Below are 27,546 nucleotides of genomic sequence, written 5' to 3' on the forward strand. Positions count from 1 at the left end.
CTTACAGCTAAGCTAAGCAAATATTCTCGATGGCGGCAAAAATCTTTGAAATTGTTATGTACAGTAAGAGTAAAAAAACCTTCGTCAGTTTTTAAATTCGTTCCTTTATTAAGTCTTACACTCTTAGTATTCACTTTTGTGTCTATTCTCAATCGGTAAAGCAGATTATCGCTCAAACTGACCATACGAAAAAGTTCTTAAGGTGACGAACCTTTTACTACCTCGACTGTACATCAAATTTAGTATTTGTAAAAACCCGCATAGCTTTATTTACTTTATATTTTTTGTTACAACAACAACAACAACAACAGCATATTCCACCACGCTGTTCCAATGCGGGTTGGTGAAATACACATGTGACAGAATTTCTATGAAATTTGTCATATGCAGGTTTCCTCACGTTTTCCTTCACCGCTGAGCACGAGATGAATTATAAAGACAAATTAAGCACATGAATCAGCAATGCTGGCCTGGGTTTGAACCCGCAATCATCGGCTAAGATGCACGCGTTCTAACCACTGGGCCATCTCGACTATATATATTTTTTGTTAATTTCAAATGATTGTTTCTTCGTAGATGTCACCAAAGAAATGGTCAAAGAATACATTCGGATGGGCGCGGGCAGAAGTTCTGGGAGCGTTGGTGAATGCGGTTTTCCTCGTTGCGTTGTGCTTCAGTATAACAGTGGAGGCCGTGCAGAGGTTCATCAAGATTGAGACGATACACAACGCGAAGTTACTGGTGGCCGTCGGGACCCTCGGCTTGATACTAAACATCGTTGGATTGTTTTTATTCCATGGTGAGTTTTATCCAAACAATAATGTCTCAGTGGATAACTGTTTAGGTCGTATAAACCGAGATCCTAGTTTAAATTACAGGAAAAAAGGTATTTGCGGTGGAAATAATTCTCCTTTACAGGTATTTAAATAATACTTCTTCAAGTAGGTTTTTACAAGCTTTTGAATCGTCATTTAACAACTATATTAAGTGAAGCAACCATCGGTATGGAAAGTACATTATACCGAGAAGAACCGGCAAGAAATTCAGTAGTTAATCTTTTTCAACATTTAAAAATACAGTCGTGTTAGTTAAATACAATTAAACTCAAACTCAAATAACTTTATTCAATATAGAAGCATTACACTTTCTTATTGATGGTCAATTGAAACACTACCACCGGTTCGGAAAAGATAATACCCTGACCTGAGAAGAACCGGGAAGAAGAATTATATATGTATGTAATATATCCTGCCTGGAAATCGACAAGTATTAATTCCACGCTTTTTGATACTTATTTTATTATGTACGTTAGAAGTGTGTACAATGCTGTGTTTCGCAAAGCACGTGATTTGCATTGATCCTGCCCATTAACTGTTCAATGGTTGTGTCGAACGCCGCCTATTAGATTATGAGAGCAAGTGAATTGATAATTCACTTGGGCAAGTCTCAGGAAGATGGCTAATTAGAAGGTCCCTTAAGAATGGCCCTAGTCAAATCCGTCAGGTGAAAACCCTACATTAGTTTAGATCCCATCTTCACCTACTATCGATTCGAGTATTAACGATCAATGAAATTATTGTCGTAGCTAAAAATATGATCTTATTTGGTGACCTGATTAAATCATTTATAAGACGTAACCCAGACATGCTAACAGGTGAAGTAAGATAAAAGCTTGTAATGATATAAAATCGATTTTTTTATTTTTAATTCCGTGTGGGTGCTTAGTCCACTCGTATGTGTGGATCTACATTTATACAACGTTATCTCTGCTATTTTAATCTTTGAGGACGCTAGTCGTAATATTACTTTAAAAAAATTATATATAACTTTTTATACGGCGCTTTCACAATTAGCTTCGAAATTTGAAAAAGCGGAAATATAATTACAACACCATTCCTTTGTCATATTATAAGATTTCGAGGCGTGTCAATGTTGTACCTTTGTTTCTGTGTAAATTGTGAGCAAAATTCACCCTTCTTATTAGTCAAAATTAATCATTATTTATATTAATTTACAAGAAATAGCGTATGGCACTTATTACATTTTGTCCCGTAATACATTAAATATTCATACTATGTATAAGTGTATAGATGAAAGATAAAATTGAAAGAATCAAATGCAAACTCAATAATTAAAACCTTTTTGTTAAAATCAGTCCCTTATTATCTGACTTTAAGTAAGATAGAGATTATGTTGTGAGTTTACTTGGAGGTAGGGCTTTGTGCAAGCCCGCCTGGGTAGGTACTACCCACTCATCAGATATTCTACCGCTAAACAACAGTACGCAGTATTGTTGTGTACCAGTTTGAAGAGTGAGTGAGCCAGTGTAACGACAGGCACAAGGGACATAACATCTTAGTTCCTTAGGTTGGTGGCGCATTGACGATGTAAGGCCATATGCTCGTCCGCAAACCTATTCCATAAAAAACGAGCTCTATTTTTATTGATTAGGGATACCTATTACCTTCGAAGCGATGTGTGTGTTAAATCACACATGCATAACGATAAATGGCACGCACCCTTAATAGACACACGCTCTCATATTTATTTTCTCTCTGTTACACACACATCGACACCATATCAGTACATTGTGCAAAGTTTATTGTCTTTTGTTAAACTCGTGTCTTGGTATCAAAACTCAAACAGAACTGCCTAATCTCTTGGTCTTATTTAAAAAAAATCAAATGCCTTATTTTCTTATGTGAAACGTTATAGTTTTATCAAAAAAAAAATAAACACTAATATACCTATTGCCTTCAATGGAAGATTAATATAAATAGGCTATTTTGTTAAATAATCTTTTTGATATAAAATTCCTTGTCTGCTTTTTACCGTTGAAGAAGTTCTCAGTGAAGTCCCTTTTGTGGCCAAATCTTAATGTGAAATTACAATTCCGTAGGATTCGTGCAAGATGTTCTAATCAGTTTCTGTAAGCAGTTACAAGATTTGACCCAAACAAAAATTGCCAGTTTAATAAAAGCTTTTAAAAAAGAATTATTGAATTTATAACCCAACTGTCAAAAATGTTAATGTTGCCGCCATGTTGAATTTCTTACAAGTTTTAAATGAGCTAGTCCGTCCTTGTTAGGAGAGGCGATTATAGGTAAACAAAAGTAGGCCATACCCTTCCTTGGGTTTCAAGCTTCATAACAAATCTAATCAAATTCGGTCTAGTTGTTTATCCTTGAAAGCGTAACAGACAGACAGCTAAATCCAAATATATTCAAATCGTTATAAGTTATAGTGGAACAAAAAAACACACATACATACATTGTTATCATTACACATTTTTTTCGTGCAGTCGTGTTATAAAACAAATGTAGAATATAATTTTTACACGTGGTGTATAGTTTTATCTATATTGTGTAACCGATATTAATTGTTTGGGTGTCTAAACACGAATTCGATTGTATCTTCGTACGTTATCATAACAACAACAAAGGAAATTAGTTCAGCCGGTTAATGATTTATTATTAACGCGCTGAAATCATTTCGTTTATCGTTATCGTTTATGTTTGCGCAAACTTACACGTCTATTGTATTCAACAATTTACTATATTGATTATATAGAACAGTATATAAGGTTCGTACATAGTACTAATGATTCGTAATTTTGAATATTAGTAATATATTTTGTTCTGTCAAAAATGTTTTTTTTTTACAAACACTGGCCATGGTGTTGTAATTATTAAGCAAATGTTACCCACTTAAAAATATATTTTTTTTTAATAAATCAAAATACGTTTTAAATGATATCGTTTGAGATTTTTCTTATATTTCTAAAAAAGTCGTATGTAAGTTAAATAATAAATACTACCGTGATGTAATTTAGGTCATTTCATTTTTACGAATCCTTTAGTTTGCCAATCTCGTTCCGGTATTTAATTATTATTGTAGAATATATATGGCTGTTTAAATAATACAGGTTTTGTTCTATTTTTAAAATTATTGACTTCGATTTAGAAAAATGATTTAAAAAAAATTGAATGTACGATACATTGTATGTGTTTAATTCTTGAAAAGTATGTATTCAGTTTAGTTAAGGCAGTTCTTTTATAAAAAGCAAAAAACTGTTGGTTCGCTGAGGTTCATCCGTCATCCACCTTCTACGAAATTAAAACGGGTTCTTGTTTCAAAAATTTGCATGGCAATAATGGAAGATGCTACTGACGTCTTCGTAATTCGAGAATGAGTTGGTTTTTTATTGTTTGTTATTCTTGTTCGATTAATTATAATTGAAAATATTTTGAGTAATTTAATTTTCTAAATTGCTACGTACTGGTATAGAAAACGTTCAATTTTTTAGAACGTTTACATATAAAAAAATATTAGTTTAAAGTTTGTATATCAATAAATCATTTGGATGACAAATGTGAACCCAGTTTACACGCTCTGATTCTCTGAACTATCGAACTAAAATGACGGGCAAGTAACGTAGGTTTCAATAACCAATCAATAATTTATAATTAGTTTGTTATAGTAAAAAAATCAATTTTTCGTTCCAAGTTTCAAACCCAGACACAGGCCTTAGGGTTAACTTGATTTTTTTTTATAGTGGTCGCATTTGTTCATCTAATAGGATATTTATAGTTTTTAAATTATTAGATAGAGATTTTATAATCTGTACGCCTTTTTAAGGCAGAACTTTAACGGTCTGAAAATTATACGACCTCGTCCACAAAAACTTTAAAAATCACATTCCAGCTAGTTCGCTCTTCAGCTCTTCTTCTCACATCCTCGCCCTGTACCTTATCTAGTATAAATCAAAATAAACTTGTAAAAGTGAAGCTACCGCCGGTTCGGAAAGTAGATTCTACCGAAAAGAACCGGCAAGAAACTCAGTAGTTACTCTGTTTATTTAAAAAAAGTACAAAGTCATGTTAGTTAATACAATTATTTAAATTAATATATCCTGCCTGGAAGTCAACAGGTATTAATTCCACGCTTTTTTATCATCTACAAAATCTTGTATCGAATAATATGCCTCGTCTATACTATCGTCGATCTAATTATATTTTTAATATATATTTTATTTCTCTAGAACATGGTAGCAGTCACGGTCACACCCACGGCGGTGTTCCACCACCAGCGAACGTCCGACACCTCACAGAGCTAGTGAATAGCAACGCAGACATGGCACTAGGCCACGCCGCCACCGATACTGAAGAAACCGACGAGATGGTACCACCAAAGATAGATAAGATACCGAGCAAGCAAGCGCCCCGGCCGACTTCCGATCCAGGACATTTGAATATGAAGGGAGTTTTTCTTCACGTCCTTTCCGACGCATTAGGTAAGTTTGTTCGTTATATGGCAGCACTCCGCTGTCCGCTATTCTGTATGCGAGTCCGTTTGTTGGTGACAAAATCAAAATCAAAATGTACTTTATTCAAGTGGGCTTTTAAGCTACCACCGGTTCGGAATGTAGATTCTACCGAGAAGAACCGGCAAGAAACTCAGTAGTTACTCTTTTTCAATATTTAAAAAAAATATAGTCATGTTAGTTAATACAATTATTTAAATTAATAGATCCTGCCTGCTTCAAATGCTATATCTCGTGAACTATGATAAACTGATAGTTAGACGATAGAAATTTTCACAGAAGACATATTTCTGATGCCGCTTTAACAAAAAGTGCTTAAATATAGGGGGATCCCATGCAATGTGATTTTTTTTGCCGTTTTTGATGGAACAACGGAACTTTTTGCGCGCGAGTATCACTCACACTTGGCTGGATTATTTTTATATAATACTTTTAAATAATATATGTAGTTGTTACCAATTGGGCAGGAGTGAGTTGCCCATACATTTAATAAACACCCCTCTCAAAAAGTCAACGTAATAAACTCAAAAACTATAGCACAACAAAACTTGGCAAGTTTGACAACAGCTAAGAACAGATTTGACGAAACTATAAGGGAACATATTACCATCCCCTATGGTTTCGTTTACGGTGGTTCAGCTTATTAATAATAATAAAAGTCATCATAGATTATCAGATCAATTGATTGCAAAGAATACCATATTTAGTGGATTTTTTTTTATTTTAAGTCACCGTTGATTAAAATACTGTGCCTTATTTGAGTTTCAAGTGAAACCGATACAATAAATACAAAATTTTTAATTATGTATTTCAGTGTTCAAGTACAAAACTAATTGAATGCGCAAATTATTTAACGGTGTTGCCATTGTATAAATAAATAACATTGACCAATTTTCGGTTTACATTGAAATGCATTTGTCATTGATAGCGACGGAAATTCGATTTTCGATAAACAAACTTTAATCATAGTTTTAAATTTGGCGGAAATGTGGAAGGTTCTTTTCTGGTATTGGAATGCAAGACTTATTTTAAAGAAGCCGCCGTTTATAGGATATATAAATATACAATAACCGTTTTGTAGTAGAAAGGTACATGAAGTAAACTGTATATATAATAGCATAAACATATACCTAATAGTTTAAACTAAAAAAAAAATTCATAAAAGATTTTAAAGTTATATAAAAGAAATTCACACACTCTGCATATTGAATAAAACTCACTAAATATAATATATACTTAATATAATATATATCTGTATTCAAAAGTGAGGAGGCGTTTATGTATTGCCAAACTGAAAAAAGATAAAAAGGTAGAAGATGTGCATTTTGGGAGAGATCAATAAATAAGAAAGAATAGAAGGAAAAAAGGAACAGTTTATTTAAAACAAAAACTAAATAAAAAGTCCTAACAAAATACATACATAGAATCTAAGGAATAATAATAAATAAAAGACAGAATGAGGAAATGCAAGAAACGGGATGAGATTTATTGAATAATAAAAAAGTCAGCATAAATATTATTTGAGATATCACACGATCGAGATTCGAGATGATTTAAAATGAGAAAAATGACAGTGCACTTTTTTGTCTTTTTTTTAAGATACGGCGTGAAGTCTTATAATTAAACTTCAAATGAGGAAATGTTCATTGACTGATGACTAATTTCATTCAAAGTGTTATTGATAGTTAGTCCTATTTAAACGAGTTTTAAACGTGGAAATATATATAAATAAGCCACTAAAGGTGATCCAAGATGACCAATGCACTTGACGTTATAATTATTAACCATACTTTACATCGCCAATGCGCCACCAATATTTGGAAATGAGATGTTATGTCCCTTGTGCCTGTTGCCGGAGTACAACAATTCTGTTGTTTGGCGGCAGAATATTTGGTTAGTGGGGGGTGCCTACCCAGATTAACCTGCACAATGCTCTACCTACAAATTATTGTACAATTCGTTTGTTTTTTTTATGGTATAAGTTGGCGGACGAGCATATGGGCCACCTGATGGTAAGTGGTCACCATCGCCCATAAACAATGACGCTGTAAGAAATAATAACCATTCCTTACATCGTCAATGTGCCACCAACCTTGGGAACTAAGATTTTATTTCCCTTGTGCCTGTAGTTACACTGGCTCACTCACCCTTCAGACCGGAACACAACAATACTGTGTACTGTTATTTGACGGTAGAATAACTGATGAGTGGGTGGTACCTACCCAGACGGGCTTGCACGAAGCCCTACCACCAAGTAATAAACTTAGCTGCACTCATCTTTCTGACAGGAGAATTGGTATTTGCCTCTTAGTTATGCATTCGTTATTTATATTTAAATCAAATTCGTGTACGTGTCATATCGTTTGTACTTAGATTTATGGTCGTTGATTCATGTTCATTCGCCTTTAAAGAATTTAAGACTGTGTATAATTATATTACTCCTTTGAAACGAACGTACACTGGGTGTGAATGACCCTTTATGGAGCTTCAGTTTAAAACGATTCGATCAATTTGTATTTAATATTTGTCAGTCATGAATGTAATGATGAATTGTGTACAAGCGTTTTTATTCCTTTGATTGTAACAAGAATTGAAATGAGGAAATTCGTGTGCAATGAATCGGGATTTTATATATGATGGTGTTAAATAAAAAGTAATCGTGTAAGACGTAAAAGAAACTGTTAGGGAGAGGCCTCTTGAGAAAAATATTAGGAATTTGGTCCTCCACAATAGCCTTACACGGGTTGTGGAAACATTGGTTACTTTTCAATATATACGGCTTTTTCTTTCACCGTCGAAAATAACTAAAAGAAACCTTCGTATGACATACTCATGCGTGTATCTGCACTCTTCTGCTAAAAGTCATGTGTTCCAGTCCAAGGCTGTCCGAAATTTACTCCTAAAGGTGACATTTTTCCTGAATAGATGTTAACATTAAACATGTTTTCTATATCACAGCGATAGGACTGGCAAATGCTTCCGACTCATAGACGTTGGTACTGTGAGAAATATTAATCCCCTCAGATATTTAAGAAACCTACTGGGGTGCCGATGTTCTAAGATTTGATGAGACCAAGGGCCGGTACCCAAGTTTTTTTGCACAAAATTCTAAATTAAGAGAGGTTTCGCTACACTAACTTTGAGGACTAAGATTTTTTGTATGATCAGACAACTCGGTCACTCACCCTTCAAACCAGCACACACAATACTTAGTATTGCCATTTGGAGATACACAGACAAAACTCTTTCCACGAAGTATACATAGATTTAGGTGTTTTTTTCGGTGTTTCAAAAAAAGAACATATTCTCACTAATATGTCATATTTAACTAGAAATTGTATAGAAAGTTGCAAAATGTTATTCTTCGTGAAATATTTCAAGTATGCCAAGTGCGTTTGTAAGATTCGCATATCGACGGTTGCTTCGTCTGAGCCGAGACGCGGTATCCGTTGACACTATTTTAATCGTAAATAACAAACGTGCGAACGGCGACCTTGTACTACATTTGGCTAAATCTTATCACATATTAAGACCGGTTACATTGATTTTGAGTTATCACCTTTAACCGTAACCGTAACGTATGTTATAAGTCAGTGTTTCTCAAAGTAAATGATTGGGGACCCAATAAATATTTAATTCATATTTACGATCATAACAAAATCAATAAATTTCACTCAAGATGAATAAAAAACAATTGAATAATAATAATCAACGTAATGAAACACAAATGTTGTATTTCAAAGATGTTTTTTTATTCTTTTTTTTTAAAGTGATTTGATACGTTTCTTGAATAAGGAATATTTTAAAATATATAATAGTTTAATTCCTAAAATAGTATAAATACTTTTATAGTAATATAAATCAAATATCCGAGTAATTTCACTTTCCAATTAATTATTTATTCTCGTTCTAATCGTTATAATAAAGTTAACATTATGACGTAAAACATTCGTCAATTTATTGATTTTTCATTTAGTATGCACGAATTGTATTTTGCTGTTGTTTTGTTTTTCCGTAGTAGATTGGAACCGTGGTTTGAGAAACACTGTTATGGTGTTATCGAGTAATCTCTCATTATTGTCATCACCTATTATTGTAACTCATTTCCACGCTATCAGATATTGCTAAACGCTCAAGGTCGGATAGGCCTATCGAGCTTTTTGTTTGTATTTATAATAATATCAATTATATTTATAAAAATAGAATTTTGATAAATTGAGATCCAAATTTATTTTTAAATATATTAAAAAAGTTAATCAAGTATAACTTTCTTTACCTTTATATATTAATAGCAAAGTTTATACGGATAAAGTATTTTGATTAAAATTATTTATTATTGGGTATTAACAGAGATAAACAATAAATAAATATATATATAATCCAAATATGTACAATGCACATATTAAATAAAAAGTAAGTGTATATAATTAATAGATGAAACAAATAGGGTTTTTATAAGTATTTATTGCATTTTTATATGATAAAACTGTATGAAAGAATTATAATTATGTCCTAATATATTTATAGATACAATGTCTAACAAAGGATCGCTCGTATAAGTTTCAATAGACAGTAAACAATTTGTAAAATGCAATTCACGACAGTAATGCACTATTACTTGAAAGTTATTTGAAGTTGTTTTTCGACCTTCACGACCGTTAGACGCTGAGCGCCTTGCGGTCAAACTTCGGATATTATTGAACCTCAAGTTTGAAGTATTATAATGTTCTCCTTGTCAAATATAATAGGAGTGTCTGTTTGTAATATTAAAATACATGATACATATACCTAATTAACATGTTTCAATATTTATCTGTTTGTTTGTTGTAACCAAACTCTGGAACGGCTAGACTGATTTTAATGGCGCTTTCTTTTTTAGTCCTAAGGAACAAAACGGTCATCGGTAAACCTTATTAATATACATCGTTGTAAAACTAGATATATCATAAGTATTCCTTAGGTGTAATAAGGATTAATTATAATTTAGACTACAATAATAACTTTTTTTATTTAATTCAAACGCGCGTGAAGCCGTGTGCACAGCTAGTATTAACGTTAAGAATATCGATTACTAAATTGATTCGTTAAATTAATAAACTAAAGCTAATTTGAAAATAGAACACTTTTGATTTGAGAACGAATTTGATTGTTTTTTTTTTATAATACAATGAAGTATTTTATACTGGTCAGATTTTAAATGTTCAAATGTGATATTTTTCTAGGTTCGCTAATAGTTGTGAGTTCGGCGCTGGTGGTCTGGCTCACGAATTGGGAGTACAAGTACTACATCGATCCGGCTCTCAGTATAGTTCTAGTCATTTTGATACTTGCCTCCGTGTGGCCGCTGCTGAGGGAATCCGCCCTCATCCTCCTTCAGACAGTTCCGACACACATACAGGTGAGACTATATTCACTTCAATATTGTATATTATTTTGGGTAGACAGACTTTTTTATTATTGTCTTATGGTACCTACTTATAAGTGACCACAGTGGCGTGCACTTGGAGAGGCCTATGTCCAGCAGTGGACAAAAAGGGGCTGATGATGATGACTTATTAGTGCTTAAAAAACGCTTAATTAATCTTTCATCTTTAATGTAATTGTAAATAAAAAAAACATTGAAAAATATTTTCGTGGTATTCGTAAAACGTTCGTATTGGTGAGGTAGAATTCCTTGCCAGGTTGGTAGAATTTTGGTTACTTGCATAACCACAAGATCATGAGTCAACGTCAAGTGATTTTAACACGTAGAACTCAAAATATAAATTGCTCAAAAGTGAAGGAATATATCGTAAGGATACCTGCACTTATGGCATGGAAACATGAAGAGATCTTAACCCTGTGTTATATTTAAAGGCATTTAATTATAAAGTATTGTGCCACGGTACCGTATCAGTATATTACCGTTGCTAATTGAAAACAATTTGAAGGTGTGCACGTTTTGTCCTAATATGCGTAACTTAGTGTATTTCTTTCAAGTGAGAATATATTATCATCATAAACACTTCAAACAATAAGCTGTTAAGTTTATGATTTTATGTTTGAAACTAAACTAAATTGTTATTGTGAGTACTTTTATTACCGATCGGATATTGTTTTATAATAACAAAAACCTTGAAATTTAAATTATATGTCATAATTATCATCAGCAACAGCCTGTAAACTCCCACTGCGGGGCTAAAGGCCTCCTCTCCCTTTGAGGAGAAGGTTTGGAACATATTCCACCACGCTGTTCCAATGCGGGTTGGTGGAATACACATGTGGCAGAATTTCTATGAAATTTGTCACATGCAGGTTTCCTCACAATGTTTTCCTTCACCGCTGAGCACGAGATGAATTATAAAGACAAATTAAGCACATGAATCAGCGGTGCTTGCCTGGGTTTGAACCCGCAAACATCGGTTAAGATGTACGCGTTCTAACCACTGGGCCATCTCGACTCTTTATATAATTATCATATTCACACTATTTTAACCCAAGTGAACCCAATGGAAGTAAGCCTTGGTTCTCGCGCGATAATTCTCATGGGCTTGATATAACCCTCAACGATTGAGTCAATATTTTTCTGACTTCACCCGATCAAACTGCTCACTGGCATTCTCGTTTCTCTTGTTGGTGATGATTTTATTCTTATTTCCGTTTTGCGGATTAGCCATGTGTACCATAGTCGGCAGCATCCACTTGGGTTGCTATGATGCTGTGACCCATGTACTTGTACTTAAATCGGCTTGGTTGCTTTTCAAACTGACACAACACTTGGTACTGCTGTTCGGGGATTTATATATTAAGTGTTCAGGCTTCGCGCGATTTTAGGGGCTAGTTGATAGGTGTTCAGCACCTATCCTTGGAGTTCATGTTTGGTACATACAAATTTTCATCAAAATCGGTTTAATGGTTTGTCCGTGAAGCAAGATAGTTAGAGTGGCTTTCGCATCTATTAAAGTAAAGTATCAGCCTGTTAATTTCTCACTGCTGAGATAAGATCTCCTCTTCCATTATGGAGAAGGTTTGGAACATATTCCACCACGCTGTTCCAATGCGGGTTGGTGGAATGCACATGTGGCAGCATTTCGATGAAATTAGACATGCAGTTTTCCTCACGATGTTTTCCATCACCGCCGAGCACGTGATGAATTAAAAAACACAAATTAAGCACATATATAAAGTGGTGCTTGCCTGGGTTTGAACCCGCAATCATCGGTTAAGATGTACGCGTTCTAACCACTGGGCCATCTCAGCTCATATTATTTCGTCGCATCTATTACATTAGTATGGACGAGTATAGTAGTATAGAAACCTGAAAAAGCCATTAGCCACAAGGATGGATTTCCGAAAATATTCCTCACACAGACACGTCTCGGCCTAAGTTTTTATTATACGCACAGATAACGCTGTTGATAAGCGCTTGTCTACGGTAGCTACGCACAGACGCCACGACATTCAGCGACCTGAATATATTTACTCGGATATCACTTATTTGCAGATTGATAATAGTTTAATGTACGAAACGTGGTACTGTTAAGGTTCTGACACACTAACCGCCTCTTAATCAATGAATTCGATTATTTCCAACATAATACTAAGTGTTATTATTGTGTTATCGAAATATGAGCAACCGGAAATAATGACAAAATTAATAAAATTTCGTAAATCTAATATTAAACTACAGCTCATAATGAACAACGTAAAACAGTGTGTATTTAAATGTGATAAGAAAAATGCAATTGCATTGAAGATATAATATAAATATATTGAAATTTTTATTTGATTTTTATTGTTCAATTAGTAATATCACATGATACTATAAAACATCAAATATGTATTTATTGTATTCCACAATAAATAAAGCATAAATAAAAAAACAATTATGGCGACCGTATCACAACATAACTTAGATTAATAAATAAGTTTAAATATATAATATAAATATTATATATCAATGAATGGAATGCATTATCGATACACGTAATTAGTCTTGATCTCGTATATCTATTGGTCATTTAATCCAGCTTTCCGAATGTTGATTTGACGGATTATTGTACAATGGAAGAAAAAAATGGAAGAAAACTGTGTTAGTGCATGCACGTAATAAATACTCGAATGCTTTCACACGTCTATACTTATACTTGGTGGTAGAGCTTCGTGCATTGTCTGGGTAGGTACCACCCACTCATCAGATATTCTACCGCCCAACAACAGTAGTTGTAATTGTGTTCCGGTTTGAAGGGTGAGTGAGCCAGTGTAGCTACTGGCACAAGGTACATAACATCTTAGTTCCCAAGGTTGGTAGCGCATTGTCGATGAAATGAATGGGTAATGTTTCTTACAGCGCCATTGTCTATGAGGTGATGGTGACCATTTAGCATCAGGTGGCCCATAACCTCGTCCGCCAATCAATAGCATAAAATTAAGTTTATTTTTATGCTATTGGTCGGCGACTTGTCCGAACCGAGAGCGTGCGCGCGCACGAACAATTTTATTATACTGTCAGACAACGACCGTCGTAGTGTGTACACCGGTTTTCATGGGTAAGCCACTCTGAGGTCCTGGATTCGATGTCCGGCCGAGTTGATGTAGAAAAAAATCATTACTTTTCTATATGTCTTGGGTATGGGTGTTTGTGGTACCGTCGTTACTTCTGATTTTCCATAACGCAAGTGGTTTAGCTACTTACATTGGGATCAGAGTAATGTATGTGATGTTGTCCAATATTTATTTGTTTATTTTACACTTGTGTGTCATAATATGACACTATTTTTATCATCTTCTGTAAATGTACATAAATCAAATCAAAATCAAAGTATACTTTATTCAAGTGAGCTTTTACAAGCACTTTTGAATCGTCATTTAACAATTAAGTGAAGCTACCACCGGTTCGGAAAGTAGATTCTACCGAGAAGAACCGGCAAGAAACTACAAATCTCTAAGAAGTATTCGTTCATCAGGTTGACGCGATACAGAGACGTCTGCTGGAAAAAGTGGACGGCGTGCTCGCTGTACACGAATTCCACGTGTGGCAGCTCGCCGGCGACAGGATCATCGCGAGCGCTCATATTAGGTAATTATAGATAACTAACTATATAGATATATATAACTAGATAGATATATATAGATAGATAGATAACTGCCTTACTTAATTTTTAATTAGTCAATGTCAATATAATATGTCTTATCTATTTTTAAAGTACGATTTAATTTAATTTAAATTAGTTTTGTTAAATTTAAAATTTTAATAATAATTATTTGCATCTATACTGTAATTGTAAAAATTGTATGAATTATTTAACATAGGAAACAAAAATTTTAACAAAATTTTTTTGTATTCAATAGTTACTGTATGTTTCCAAAATAAATAAATAAATAAATAAATAAACAAAACACGCTTAACGACCTCCTCTAAGTCTTAAGCATTCTGTACAACATATAGCTTAACTAGCGTATAGTACGAAACAAAATAGATGTAGCTGCGGAAAATGCAATGGAATGAATGTAAAACCTATTACTGTCGATTTACACAACCAATAGAAATAGCTCAATATCGCGTCAATCGACGCTATTCGTTGCTATAGATTCTCGCGTCAGAGAAAGCAAGTGCATGTAAATCGACGCGTCAAATTGACGAATATATTAAGTCATACGATATTACAAGTTATTACGTTGTGTAAGCCATCATCATGTGGATCATATTCACATGAGAAATAAATTTTGATAATTTGGGATAGCGTACTCAATTCGGATGTGATCGGTTTTACGAATTTTGCCGATGCGACATCTAAGTTGTGTCGTACTATACCCAGCTTCGCACGGATGCATTACTGACTCTAAATATACTACAGATATTGTTTATTTACGATATAAACATTACAAACTTTTAAAATTGTCAGTATTTTTCTCCTATATTGTTTGTGTATTATACACAAAACCTTTCCTCTGGAATCACTCTATCAATTAAAAGAAATCGCATCAAAATCCGTTTTGTAATTTTAAAGATCTAATACATAGGGACAGACAGCGGTAAGCGACTTTGTTGTATACTATGTAAAAGTATATAGGTAGATACAATATATTTTATCACTCAAATGAGTATGACAATGTATTCAGGTATGGTGCGGATATTTTTTAACATTGGTAGAAATGACTGGTTAGCCATTCTATAGGTAGGTTTGAGGTTGAAGCATATAATAAAAATTGTTTCAATATAATATATATGTAATTTTAAAACACATTTTAGACCATTTGATATTGTCAATACAATAAATTGATTAAGATGTAATTAGTCATTTAAATACACATAATACATATGACTTTATATTTAGCAAATAAGCAAATGTTTGGACTTTATATTTATGTATATCATAATCATACAACAGTAATAGGGGTAATTTTTAAATTTCTAAATATTTTTTACTGTTCTATCTCGATTAAACCAGCTATCGAATGACGAAAAAAGAATTAAAATTAGTTTATGTGTTTTGTAGCTACTATGGCACAGACCAACTCATTTGAGCTTCAATACTAATGGCATCTCTAGTTTTACGACGATGTATATTAATAATGTGTACCGATGACCGTTTTGTTCCTTTTTCACGAGATAAGATTATTTCGTCGTTCGACATTGACTCCGTTACTCGAAACCTTCAGATGTATTTTTTCGTACCATAACATAATTAAAATTAATATTTGCGATACAGATTAAATATTTAAATGGCAGAAATTTGATAATGAAAGCCTTTTATTATGTACTGATAACGAGATAGTCGCGAGTTCAAACTTTATCAACAATGTAACATGGGACTCGTGCGACAAACAAATGTACAGACGCTTGTTCCGACTTGTTCTATATTAATAATGATACAATATACAGTTGATTGCTTTAATCTGATCAGGCGATTGGCTGGGTATCAAATAAGTGACTGATAGCGTTCTTGCATACATTTTTACTAATGATATTTACTAATGTTTCTGCTTCCGTCTAATAATTTTACGGTTAAGGAATAAATAAAGAGTAATTACTGAGTTTCTTGCCGGTTTTTCTTTGTAGAATATATTTTTCGAATCTGTGGCTTCACATTTAATTTACTGTAAAATGACGACTCAGAATTGCTTTTATGAGCCTACTTATAGGTAGTATTTTATATTTTAAGCCATTCTTTACATGTACATATATAAGGCTATAAGTATATAAGATCGACAATGCTGTACAGATACGTGTAGTATTTAAAAGTAATTGAGTACACAACTATTTTTATTTTGTTATCATCTGTTTAGTATTATATATGCTGGCAGGTTATTAACAAACATTTTTTTATGGAATAGGTTGGCAGACGAGCATATGGGTCACCTGATGGTAAGTGGTCACCATCACCCATAGACAATGACGCTGTAAGAAATATTAACTATTCACGGGAACACAACAATACTGCGTACTGTTGTTTACCGGTAGAATATCGGATGAGTGGGTGGTACCCTACCCAGGCGGGCTTGCACAAAGCCCCAAGTATCGATCACGTAATCAAGTAAATATAAAAAAAGGATAATATTATGTTGAAGAACAGCTAATAAAGGTTAATTTGTATTATAAATGCATTAATGAATTACTTTTTAGTTGTGTTATGACGGTTAAAATGACACTGTCAATATCACGTCGATTCAAGAAGCGAGATTCTTCCTATCGTACAATATAATCATTATACAATTATGAATTAACTATGGTTATTTATAATACGACTGAATATATCCAATGTTATTACAATGTAACCGAAATTGGCACGTGATATCGTATGAAATTAGAACGATTGTCGAAATTCCGTGTGATTTATATTCACTTGTTGGTAGGGCTTTGTGCTAGCCCGTCTGGGTTGGTACCACCCACTCATCAGTTAATCTTCCGCCAAATAACAGTACTCAGTATTGTTGTGTTCCGGTTTGAAGGGTGAGTGAGTCCAGTGTAACTACAGGCACAAGGGACATAGCACCTTAGTTCCCAAGGTTGGTGGCGCATTGACGATGTAAGGAATAGTTAATATTTCTTACAGCGTCATTCTCTATGGGTGATGGTGAACACTTATCATCAGGTGGCCCATATGCTCGTCCGCCAACCTATACCATAAAAAAACCGTTTTGATAATAGCCCCGCGACAACCGATCTTAATACTAAAACACGTGTATGTGATTAAATCAACACTCTCAAATTCAATACGTCGATATAGTAGAGCAGAATTTATAATATAAACACGAACGAATTTACCCGCTGTGTTTTCAACATTTCGGAACTAATTCTTTTGGCGATTATCCAAGAGCCTTTGTCCCGACTCGAGTGTCAGTGAACCAATGCGCCGGCGTATTTATTTGTCCCTGATTTAAAACGCGATTAATGTATATTTACGAATTATCACTAGTCTGGATACAAATGTGCATCTTCATTGTGACGTATATCATTAGGACACATAAATACTTGTTGGTTTTTAAAGGCAAAGTTTGAAATTTGTTACCCATTAGTCCGGCCATAGCCATCAATTTATGGTCATAGACTACACACTTGAACAATATAATTCTCCTAGTTGGACCATATTGTGGAGACATGTTTCGTACGTTTTTCTATAGTAGCATCAATTAAGTTTGTTATATATACAAAAGAGAAAATACTATTTTACAGTAATTTTTTTAAACTATATAAGTTTATAAGTACGTCTAAATCAGAATAACCAAAATTAGCGCCCTGGGGTTGGTGCATTTCTACACAACGCGATCTAGTTAAGAATGGTTCGTGGTGAAAAAAGATAAAATGATATACTAGGATGATTGTTCGACAATTCCAGGCTAAACTGAATCTAAAACATGATGCCACTGATTCTTAGTCTGATTAAATATTAGCTCTTATTCTTCTTTACAATATTACTTTATCTTTACAAATAATCGCTATCCCTATGATATTTTTAGGTGCTTCTTTGAAATTTACTAAAGTATATTGTAATATTATTTATGTAAGATGACAATAATAAGGATACGCTATGTAGGTCGATCGGTCTCCAAACGGCTCGCATTGAAATATCTAAGTCTATCGCTAAAAATATGCTGTTTTCGCCCATTACTCCGCTTTTAATATTTTTAACTTGTTTTTCTCGTCTATGTAGTTTGATTGCGCGTGCAGCATCTGGAAGACGCAAATACGCTTCTATTTACACAACAATTTATTTATTTACAAAATAGATAGTGTATTTTATGATCCTCGGAGGTGACCATAATGTATGTAATAAAAAAGGAATATAATTTCGAATCTTATTTATTGAGTCGAAATTAAATTTGAATGTACATATTCATACATACATAAATAAGTTCCAGCCACGTGTGAAGTGGGCGGTAATCGGGTATTAGGTATTTATGTATATATTTATTGTATATTTATTTTTAAGGTCTGTTGAGTGGTTACGTTGTCGAAATCTAAATATATTTTACTCGATCGGATTTCTGAATCGTCATTTTATAGAACTAAATGTAAAAGAAAGTTACCGCCGAATCGGAATGTAGATTTATAATATTAGGATATCACTTTTTCTATACATACGTTTAGTACGACTCAACTCAGATGTAGCATGGGAAAATTCAATAAAACCGATTACTGCCGATTTATATAACCAATAGACATAGCTCTCTATCGCGCCATTCGAAGCTTTTCGTCGCTATAGATTCTCGCGTCAACCCGAGAAAGCAAGTGCATTTAAACTGACGAGTAAAATTGACAAATATATTAGGTTGTTATATTATAATATCATATATATTACAAGTTATTACGTTTGCGTAAAGATCATATTCACATGAAAAATAAATATTGACAATTTGGCATAGCGTACTTAATTCGGATGTGATCGGTTTTACGAATTTTGCCGATGCTACATCTAAGTTGTGTCGTACTATACCTGTTTACATACATGTATGCTAATAATTTAATATTAAATTAAAAGATAAATGTTATTCGAGAAAATAAATGTTGTTTAATTAACGGCAACGTGTATGTTGTAAACTATTAAATTTTACAAACACAAATATAATATCACGACACGAGTCGCAGGCTACTTACGCGAGTGACTAAAGTTTCACTTTATCACGATTTGATCCTGATAACATTGGCAGCGAATTCAAAGGCATTGTCTTCGAAGCTGATGAGTTATATATTTGCGAGCGATTGTTTTAATAACAGTGAATCATGTCTTTGTTTGAAACGTCATCGTGTTTTGAAATTAATTGATCGCCGTTTAATGTTATTCGGTTTGGAAATTATGTTCAACGATATGGTAACAAAAGGCAGCCAAGAGCAAGGTAATCTTTCTTTTTGTGACTGACTCCACTCCACTCGAAGACGGCTAATACAGTCAGTTAAAATGAACTAGTTACCTTACCTAGTTTGTAGGATACCTCTTCATGTTTGAAGGAACCCAGGTTATAAAATACGAGGAACTAGTTTTCCACGAGTCATCTCATGTATTTATATGCACTTTTTAGTTAAGCAGAATACGTTAAACAAAGCGCAAAAGTGATATGATTTGTGATCTGTTGTGCTTTTGTTTTCCCATATACTAAGCAACACTACATAAGCTTCATCTTAAGGAGGAAATAAAATATTGGATATTAACTAAGTTCTTTAGAATATTAACTTCATATTATTATAGATTAAGCCATTTTTTAGATTAGACGGTGAGAGGTTGTCAGTGTTACTTTCAAAGGAGTGTAAATAATTTAACGTTTTCTTTATAGGTGTAGAAATTTATCGGAGTACATGAAGATTGCAGAAAAAGTTAAGGAGTTCTTTCACAACGAAGGAATTCACTCGACGACCATACAGCCGGAATTCGTGGAACTGCCTCTGGACGGCAACGAGGTATACATTTGTCTTATCTAGTTACTCGCGATATTATGGGTCAGCGAATAATCTCCATTCATTGTTTTGAGAATAATGAACAATAGAACTTTTGTCAATACGATACGATTTGGTCAAAGTTGTATAAATTTTTTACATGATTGTATTTATCATAATTCCATAATTATTTCCCGTTTAAAGGACGGTTTTGAAGTTTTTTTTTTCTAATTAATTTATCAACTGTTGATTGAATTAAGGAATAATATTACCTAACGACGTTTTTCTTCATGATGGAAATGTTTTTTACGATGTTTTCACTTCACCGCCGAGCTCGAGATGAATTATAAACACAAATTAAGCATATGAAAATTCAGCTGTGCTTGCCTGGGTTTGAACCAGCAATCATCGTTTAAGATGCACGTGCTCTAACCACTGGGGCATATCGGCTCCTAGCTCCAGCATCACCAATAATGTGACAAATGTTTCCCGTAGATAATGAGCGGCGCGTCAGCAGAGGCGCCGTGCGCGCTGCACTGTCCGCCCAACGACCTGTGTCACAACGCAACGTGCTGCGGACCCAACCAGCAGGTAACCACACTTGACTCACTCACCCATGACACACTGCGCCACACACATCCATTAAAGTTTAAAGCCCTACGCTAGACAGCTTGATAATACTTGGTTTTATGTTAGGACAAGTTAAAGCATTTCGTCTTCCTGACATCCGATTGACTGGTTCCATTATAATTGAAGAAGGATAAAAGACAAAAAATGATATGCTATTATAGCTTAACGAGTTAATTCAACGGTACAGAGTTTTTAATGAAAGAAATATTTTTTATTGAATGTTATACACGCGTGTAATTACTGCAATATTGTTTTAAATATACCAAAACATAAATAAAACCTTAAATATCAAATAATCACCAGTACAGTAAAAGTTATGTACAACATGGAACATGAGTGTTGCCATGTACAAAAAATAATCTTAAAATTGATTTCAATTTGAAATATACATAATATTTGGTAATGATAAAATATTATTTTTTCTTACAATTGACAAGGATATATAATCTGTGTCACTTTTCATTGTATATGTGCGAATATATTTTAGAAAATCTGAAAGTTCAACGTAAGTGTATTGTTGTGGTTAATATAAATCGTGTGGTTTTGTAGACAAATATATTACTTGGAGAATCGATTATAGTATGTCTGAATATAGCAGAGATAAAATATATGGAAAATCTCTATCAAAGGCTTTTTTGTCTCTTTTCCTCCTTCAGTTGTAGTGGATATTGAAAAATAAGATCCTTATATTGTATTGTATACATATTTTGTGAATATTATTTTGTCCACGAAAACATCATCCAGTATACAATTACTAATTTGATTTAGATGCATCAGCTCTTGTTTCGTTGCTCTATTTTGTTGGTGTAGTTGGTGTATTGTGAAAATGTGTTGTGCATTGCATTTGTGGAGTTTTGTTCCGCCATATGTAGTATGTTAATTAACTTTCAGACGCAAGTGGAATTCGCATTTTGTCTGTTTGCTTCTGATTTCAACTCCAAGAGTCTCGTGACGCGACATTTCCTATTAGTTGACCCAATAATTTATTGCCATTAATGCCATTATTATAAACACATACATAATAACGTATTACAACAAGCCACTAATATTGACCAAGTATGCTGGCGATTTTATTGAAATAAGGCTTTTATCACTTGCCAATTGCAATTTGATATAAAAATGACATAACGCGATTAAAATGGACGTCTCGAAATCGACAATAATATTATCTAATCGTTGTATAACGTGGAAAAATTCAATGACTCATGTACGTTCAGGTTTTATATATATGACATCTTAGCAACAGCCTTAGCTATAGCAAAATTAGAACTAATAATTATTAGTTTCAGCTAAATTATAATTAGTTAGTGTGTGACGATGAAATAATGTAAATATACTTATCCATTACTGTTCCTGAATGGAATAAAGTCGCTATCAATGAGTTCAAATATTACATATAGGGTTGTTTATATTTCTCTTCAGCGAAACCTGAACATGGAGGAACAAATATATAAAATATGTTTCTTATTTTACTAGTCATACTAGATTAGAACTTCTTATGGGAGGATAAATCGCTTCGTTACGTAACGCGTTATAGTGCAAGTCAGCCTGGCTTGCCACTTTCTTAAGAATGTTCAAATTAATTTCAATTATCACTTATGTCCCTCGTCCTGTGACGTACACGTATTATTATTTTTTAAGACTCCTGCCGTTTCCTTTTGACTACTACTTATTTAAAAATAACACGTGCTATGAACGACATCTAAATAATTTAATAAAAACAAGCATATTCTTCATAAATAGGGTTTAGATCTTTTTGAAGTATGAAACGGTATAAGTCAAAAAAAACGATGACGACTTGAGAAAGTAAGGTGCAAAAAAAAAAGAAAGAGTATTTTTTTTAAATTATCCTTTTAATTGTAGGATAGTTCTTGGCAAAATTTTTAGGCCAGAAAATTTAAGCATCTTTGATCATCCGATCAGCTATACAATTAACTTTTGTATGTTTAAACAATATGTATGTTGAATGCGTTTATGTGAAAAAGCTGTCGAATCCCCAAACATGAGCTTGCTTTATTTGTGTCTTTCACTGTCTAATACCAGTATAATTAAGACTGGTGGTGTTTCGATGAGCATACATCGGGCAAGGGACCATCCACTCACCATTTTCGTCTACTGATAAAAATCAATAAATAAAGATAGTAATCAGGATAACAACAGGCTAAAAGGACGTAACATCTTTTATCCCGTAGTTGGTTTCGCCTTTACGATGATTTACACCTATAAAAGTGTATGGGCGATGATAATAATTTACTGACAACTCCATTTACTTGCCTTAACACAGACAAAAATTATGTATGCATTTAAAATGAATTTATATTAAAGTACGTTGGATTGAGATATAGTTAATAGTATGACATTATATTATTGTAATTATCAGCGATTGCTTTGATAACATACAGATTCAAATATTTCCAAAGAATTGTTTTTTTTTAACTTGCAGTTTTTCAGTTTAGACACGATAAGGGTTCGTTAAAATATTTTTCAAGGAGATGCTTCTAATGCGTTCGGGCCTCAAAATGTCTACCTCCGACACTCAACTTTTGAAGAATTTATTGTGACTTCGTTGTCTTATGAAGAATATTGTTATTTTAGTATAAAGAAAATGTGATATATTTTTAATAATTGATATTGTTGTATTGTTAAATCGTTTTAATCGTGTTAATTGTAAAAAAATCATAGTTAGTTTTTTTTACCTCAGTGTGCCAAAGTTTATTTGTTATATGTGTATAAAATTTATTAAAAATAGCAAAATATGTATGTTTTTGATTTATTTATAAATACAACACTTGAAAACATTCGAACACTTATGATTTTGATACATGAAAATACACTAATCTTCGAAATCAATATTACATAAATGCCACTTAAAAGATTAGCTAAATTATTCAAATATATTGACCACTGATTAAAGATTTAAAACAAAAACGAAATAGTATCATAAAAATCGACACCGATGTGAAAGAAACTCACATTAGCAATTGAATATCATGAACAATGCCGTGACGTCACTGATAACATATCGATTTTGAGATATTTACAGTTAACAAGGTGCTGTAACATACCTAAAGTACGTATAATTAACTACTTATATCGAAACAATTATGAAAAACTAAGGCACGTGTGCCGTGCCTAATCCCATTTTGCAATATGTTTCACTCGAGCAACGCTCTTGAATTTGACCTCAAATTTTACTTTAATTATTTCGATAACGATACAATGTCAAACTATTGGCATAATTTTGTTTTAAATAAAATTACAGTAATATAATACGAGTTGTATTTAATTTTTGATTACATATTATTTTAACGAATTGAATCGATAGCAATATTTTATCTGTGGTATCAATACTTTGAAATGTCATTTATGTTTATTTAATCGAATTACAAATATGTATTTACAATGATGATTACATAATACACAATGGAATATTAAATATATGCCCTTTCATGTATATCGATCGATATGAATGTGTATTTATGACTAATCTTCGAAAATTGATTTGACCTTTTTTACGATGAAAATTATAGATAATTTACAATGTTTGTAATCGAGAATATATTATTGAATTCTGAAGCAATTTTCGATATCAATATTAATATTTATGTATAGTTTTAATTCGATTTTATAGTCACATTGATTAAGCTTGATTTTAATGTTCCAAACATTGTGATGGATTCCTCAACGAAGTAATAGATAAAATCCTGGATTCTCGTCAGGTGACTACTTAATCTTCTGACTTCAGGTCATGTTATTTATACTATCATTTTAGTTCAATAGTAATCTATTTAACATTCATTAGTCGGAAATATACATATTTCATTAATGTTTTATGAATTTATCTATTTCTTTACAAAAAGATTGAAACTTTTATATGTACAGTTTCCGTATAAAATTTCGCCGTCCAAATATACTTTGTCATCACATTCATAATCATCATTAGCTTCATTAGTTATTCTGGTTTATTGATCTTTGAGTTCTAATACTGATTATTATTTTCAGAAACAAAGTACCCCGTCCCCAACGGTCACTCCGTATCTATGCAGGCAGAGAAACATGGGCTCGCGGACGGAGTCGATCAGTTCGAACCTTGGTACCGCCGGCCAAGGGAATGCCACTGCGAGGAATCTGGACGCGTTAGAGTGCGGGTGAGGATTATATCTTCATTAAGTACGTTCAGATGATAATATAGCCATCTCAACTCGACTAGTTGTGATGGCCGAATAAGTTTTTCAGCACTATTAAGTTATTGCCTCGTTTAACTACTAATTAAACTACATAATATATAGGGACTATTGTTGCGGAATCCTTCGTCACACTAGATAATCTCACGTAGACTTTTCATGTAGGTACTGTCAAATATTATACATATAAAAAAAGAAAAGTAAAGTAACAGCCTGTAAATTATATAAGGCCTCCTTTCCCATTAAGGATAGCGTTTTTTTTCTTAACGAAATATTATAGATAAAAGAAAAATCTAACATGTAACAAAGACCATGAGATTAAGACAAAGACAATTTTAATAATTTTCTTTTATTGTAATACTGCTAATCATATCCCTTATATGGCTGGGTTTAAACATCTGGCAAATAACGCCCGTTTCTTATGGTCAGATGTGAGTGTGTTATAGCTAAGCTAGGTATAGCTAAGCTTTACAACTCTTAGGTTTTTTTAATATTTTGAATAATTTCGTGTACCAAATTTCATAGCAACTTCTATAGATATGAATATAGGACAAACAAATATGCTTTACTATTTACAATCTATACACTACTAGGTTAGGAAAACATTGAGGCCGATGAATAAAATTATACGATTTTAATAATGTCATCTCAAACTGTTTCTATTTCTCAGATAGAGAGCAACTTACGTCAGCATTATACAAATATAATTTTATTACATTACACGAAACTTTTAAGTCGACTGTAAACATTATAATCTATATCATTCATAACTTTATACATGTGTATGTCTTAGATTATTTATGTATAGTACAATACAACTTAGATATAGCATCGTCAAATTCAATAAAACCGATTCCTGCCGATTTATACAACCAATAGAAATGGCTTCATGTCACGCCATTCAACGCTATTCGTCGCTATAGATTCTCGAGTTAGAGAAAACAAGTGCATGTAAATCGTGTCAAATTGACGAATATATTCGGTCATGTGATATTACAAGTATTACGTTTGCGTAAAGATCATATTCACATAAGAAATAAATATTGGTAAATTGGGGTAGGGTACTTAATTCGGATGTGATCGGTTTTACGAATTTTGCCGATGCTACATCTAAGTTGTGTCGTACCGTACTGTATTTAGAAAGTTTGGTACTATTAAATAGTATAATATAACTAAAATAAACAAGCCAATTTTATTATCTTAGTGTGCATGACCATAATTTTTTTTCGCGCGTGTGCGTATACTACTTCGTAAAAAATATTTACCAACTACTACACACTCACAGACCGTAGTAGTATTTTTTTATTAGATATGTCAATATTTGTTTTCTTTTTTGATGATCAGATTTTATAAATTTATTATTTTTCAGGTCCCTTCTACCCTCGCCGATGCCAGACGGTCGTCTGGCCGTGTGACATGCAGCCGCATAGTGCCCCCACGACACGTTACACATTAGCTGTGAAATTCAAACTTACACAAATAATATCACTCACATAAATAGGTAATTTTTTTAATGAATGAAATGTATGAAATAAATGTTGGCGATGAGTAAAGATTATAAATCATTTATGTAATAAAATTTAGATCCGTTTTCAATTGACGAAAAATTATTTGTATCTTACAAATAATTTCAAATTTCGTATTCTGATATAACAAATATCTCATAACTGAGGACTGCTTTAACATACTATAAAATAATTAATAAATAGATGAGACGTCCACAAAGGAGTGTTTCGGCCCAAAAATTGACATAATATTATATAGACCGCGAAAAGGAGATCTTATGTCGAAAAACGTCGGACTTTTAGGCAAAGGTACAAGGTTTTCATTCCTTGTACTTACCTAGCACAAAACAATATTAAAAATTAAAATTCGTAATATATTTAATATTGAAAATTAATCATCTCATCGCGCTATAAATCTAATTTTTTTTTGGGTCCGAAAATACTCTATTGGACTCTCACCCTTTATTAGAATCGTTTTACTAAATTAAGATTTCAAAAAAAACAACAATGTGTTCGTAGACATAAGCATTTCACATCTGTGTGTTAGTTAATGTACCAAATCACGTTGGTTCTATATTAAAAAAAAATCCTTTTACGGTAATAGTGATGAATTGTGTTAATATAATTTATAGTCTACAAGACAAGTATGTCAGGGTTAATAGCTTATAAGCGATATATTATAAATGATTAGGCATAGCAAACTGAATAACACTGTTGGATTATTATTTTTTTTGTTTTTTTTTTTCTATACAGCCTAATCCTTTATATTATTACGCCTAGTAAATACAGATAATATAAAAACTGTCCTGTTTTCTGTTTTTAATTTACGAAAAATTAATTTTAATTAAAAAAATAGTACAAAAGTACAATTAACATGTTTCTTTATTTAAATATTTCAATATAATCTGATAAATAGATACATCGTAATTATACAATATATTCGTATGTTTAATATAAGCCTTCGGTATTCGTGAGCTGGCGTTAGAATTCATAGTGATAAATAAGGGCATTTGTACAATCGCATAAACGACAAATCTTCGTCCAATGTAAAAT

The 27,546-nt window shown here is 32.8% G+C and overlaps 1 protein-coding gene across 3 annotated transcripts in view; it reads left to right on the top strand.

Moving 5' to 3' along the window:
* Positions 1-27,546, top strand: part of LOC124544036 (zinc transporter 1) — a 34,224-nt gene extending 6,678 nt beyond the window's left edge. The window contains exons 3-10 of one of the 3 annotated variants that reach the window (XM_047122424.1): positions 577-799; positions 5,042-5,293; positions 10,546-10,721; positions 14,269-14,381; positions 20,075-20,198; positions 20,670-20,765; positions 24,807-24,952; positions 26,358-27,546. In XM_047122424.1, the coding sequence (XP_046978380.1) occupies positions 577-799; positions 5,042-5,293; positions 10,546-10,721; positions 14,269-14,381; positions 20,075-20,198; positions 20,670-20,765; positions 24,807-24,952; positions 26,358-26,403 (1,176 nt within the window). In that variant the 3' untranslated portion in view covers positions 26,404-27,546. Of the gene's footprint in view, positions 1-576; positions 800-5,041; positions 5,294-10,545; positions 10,722-14,268; positions 14,382-20,074; positions 20,199-20,669; positions 20,766-23,247; positions 23,532-24,806; positions 24,953-26,357 lie in introns of those variants that run through there. The other 2 variants (XM_047122426.1, XM_047122425.1) reach the window with 2 other exon arrangements.

This window comes from Vanessa cardui, chromosome 4 (genome assembly GCF_905220365.1).
Source record: "Vanessa cardui chromosome 4, ilVanCard2.1, whole genome shotgun sequence".
Lineage (NCBI taxonomy): Eukaryota > Metazoa > Arthropoda > Insecta > Lepidoptera > Nymphalidae > Vanessa > Vanessa cardui.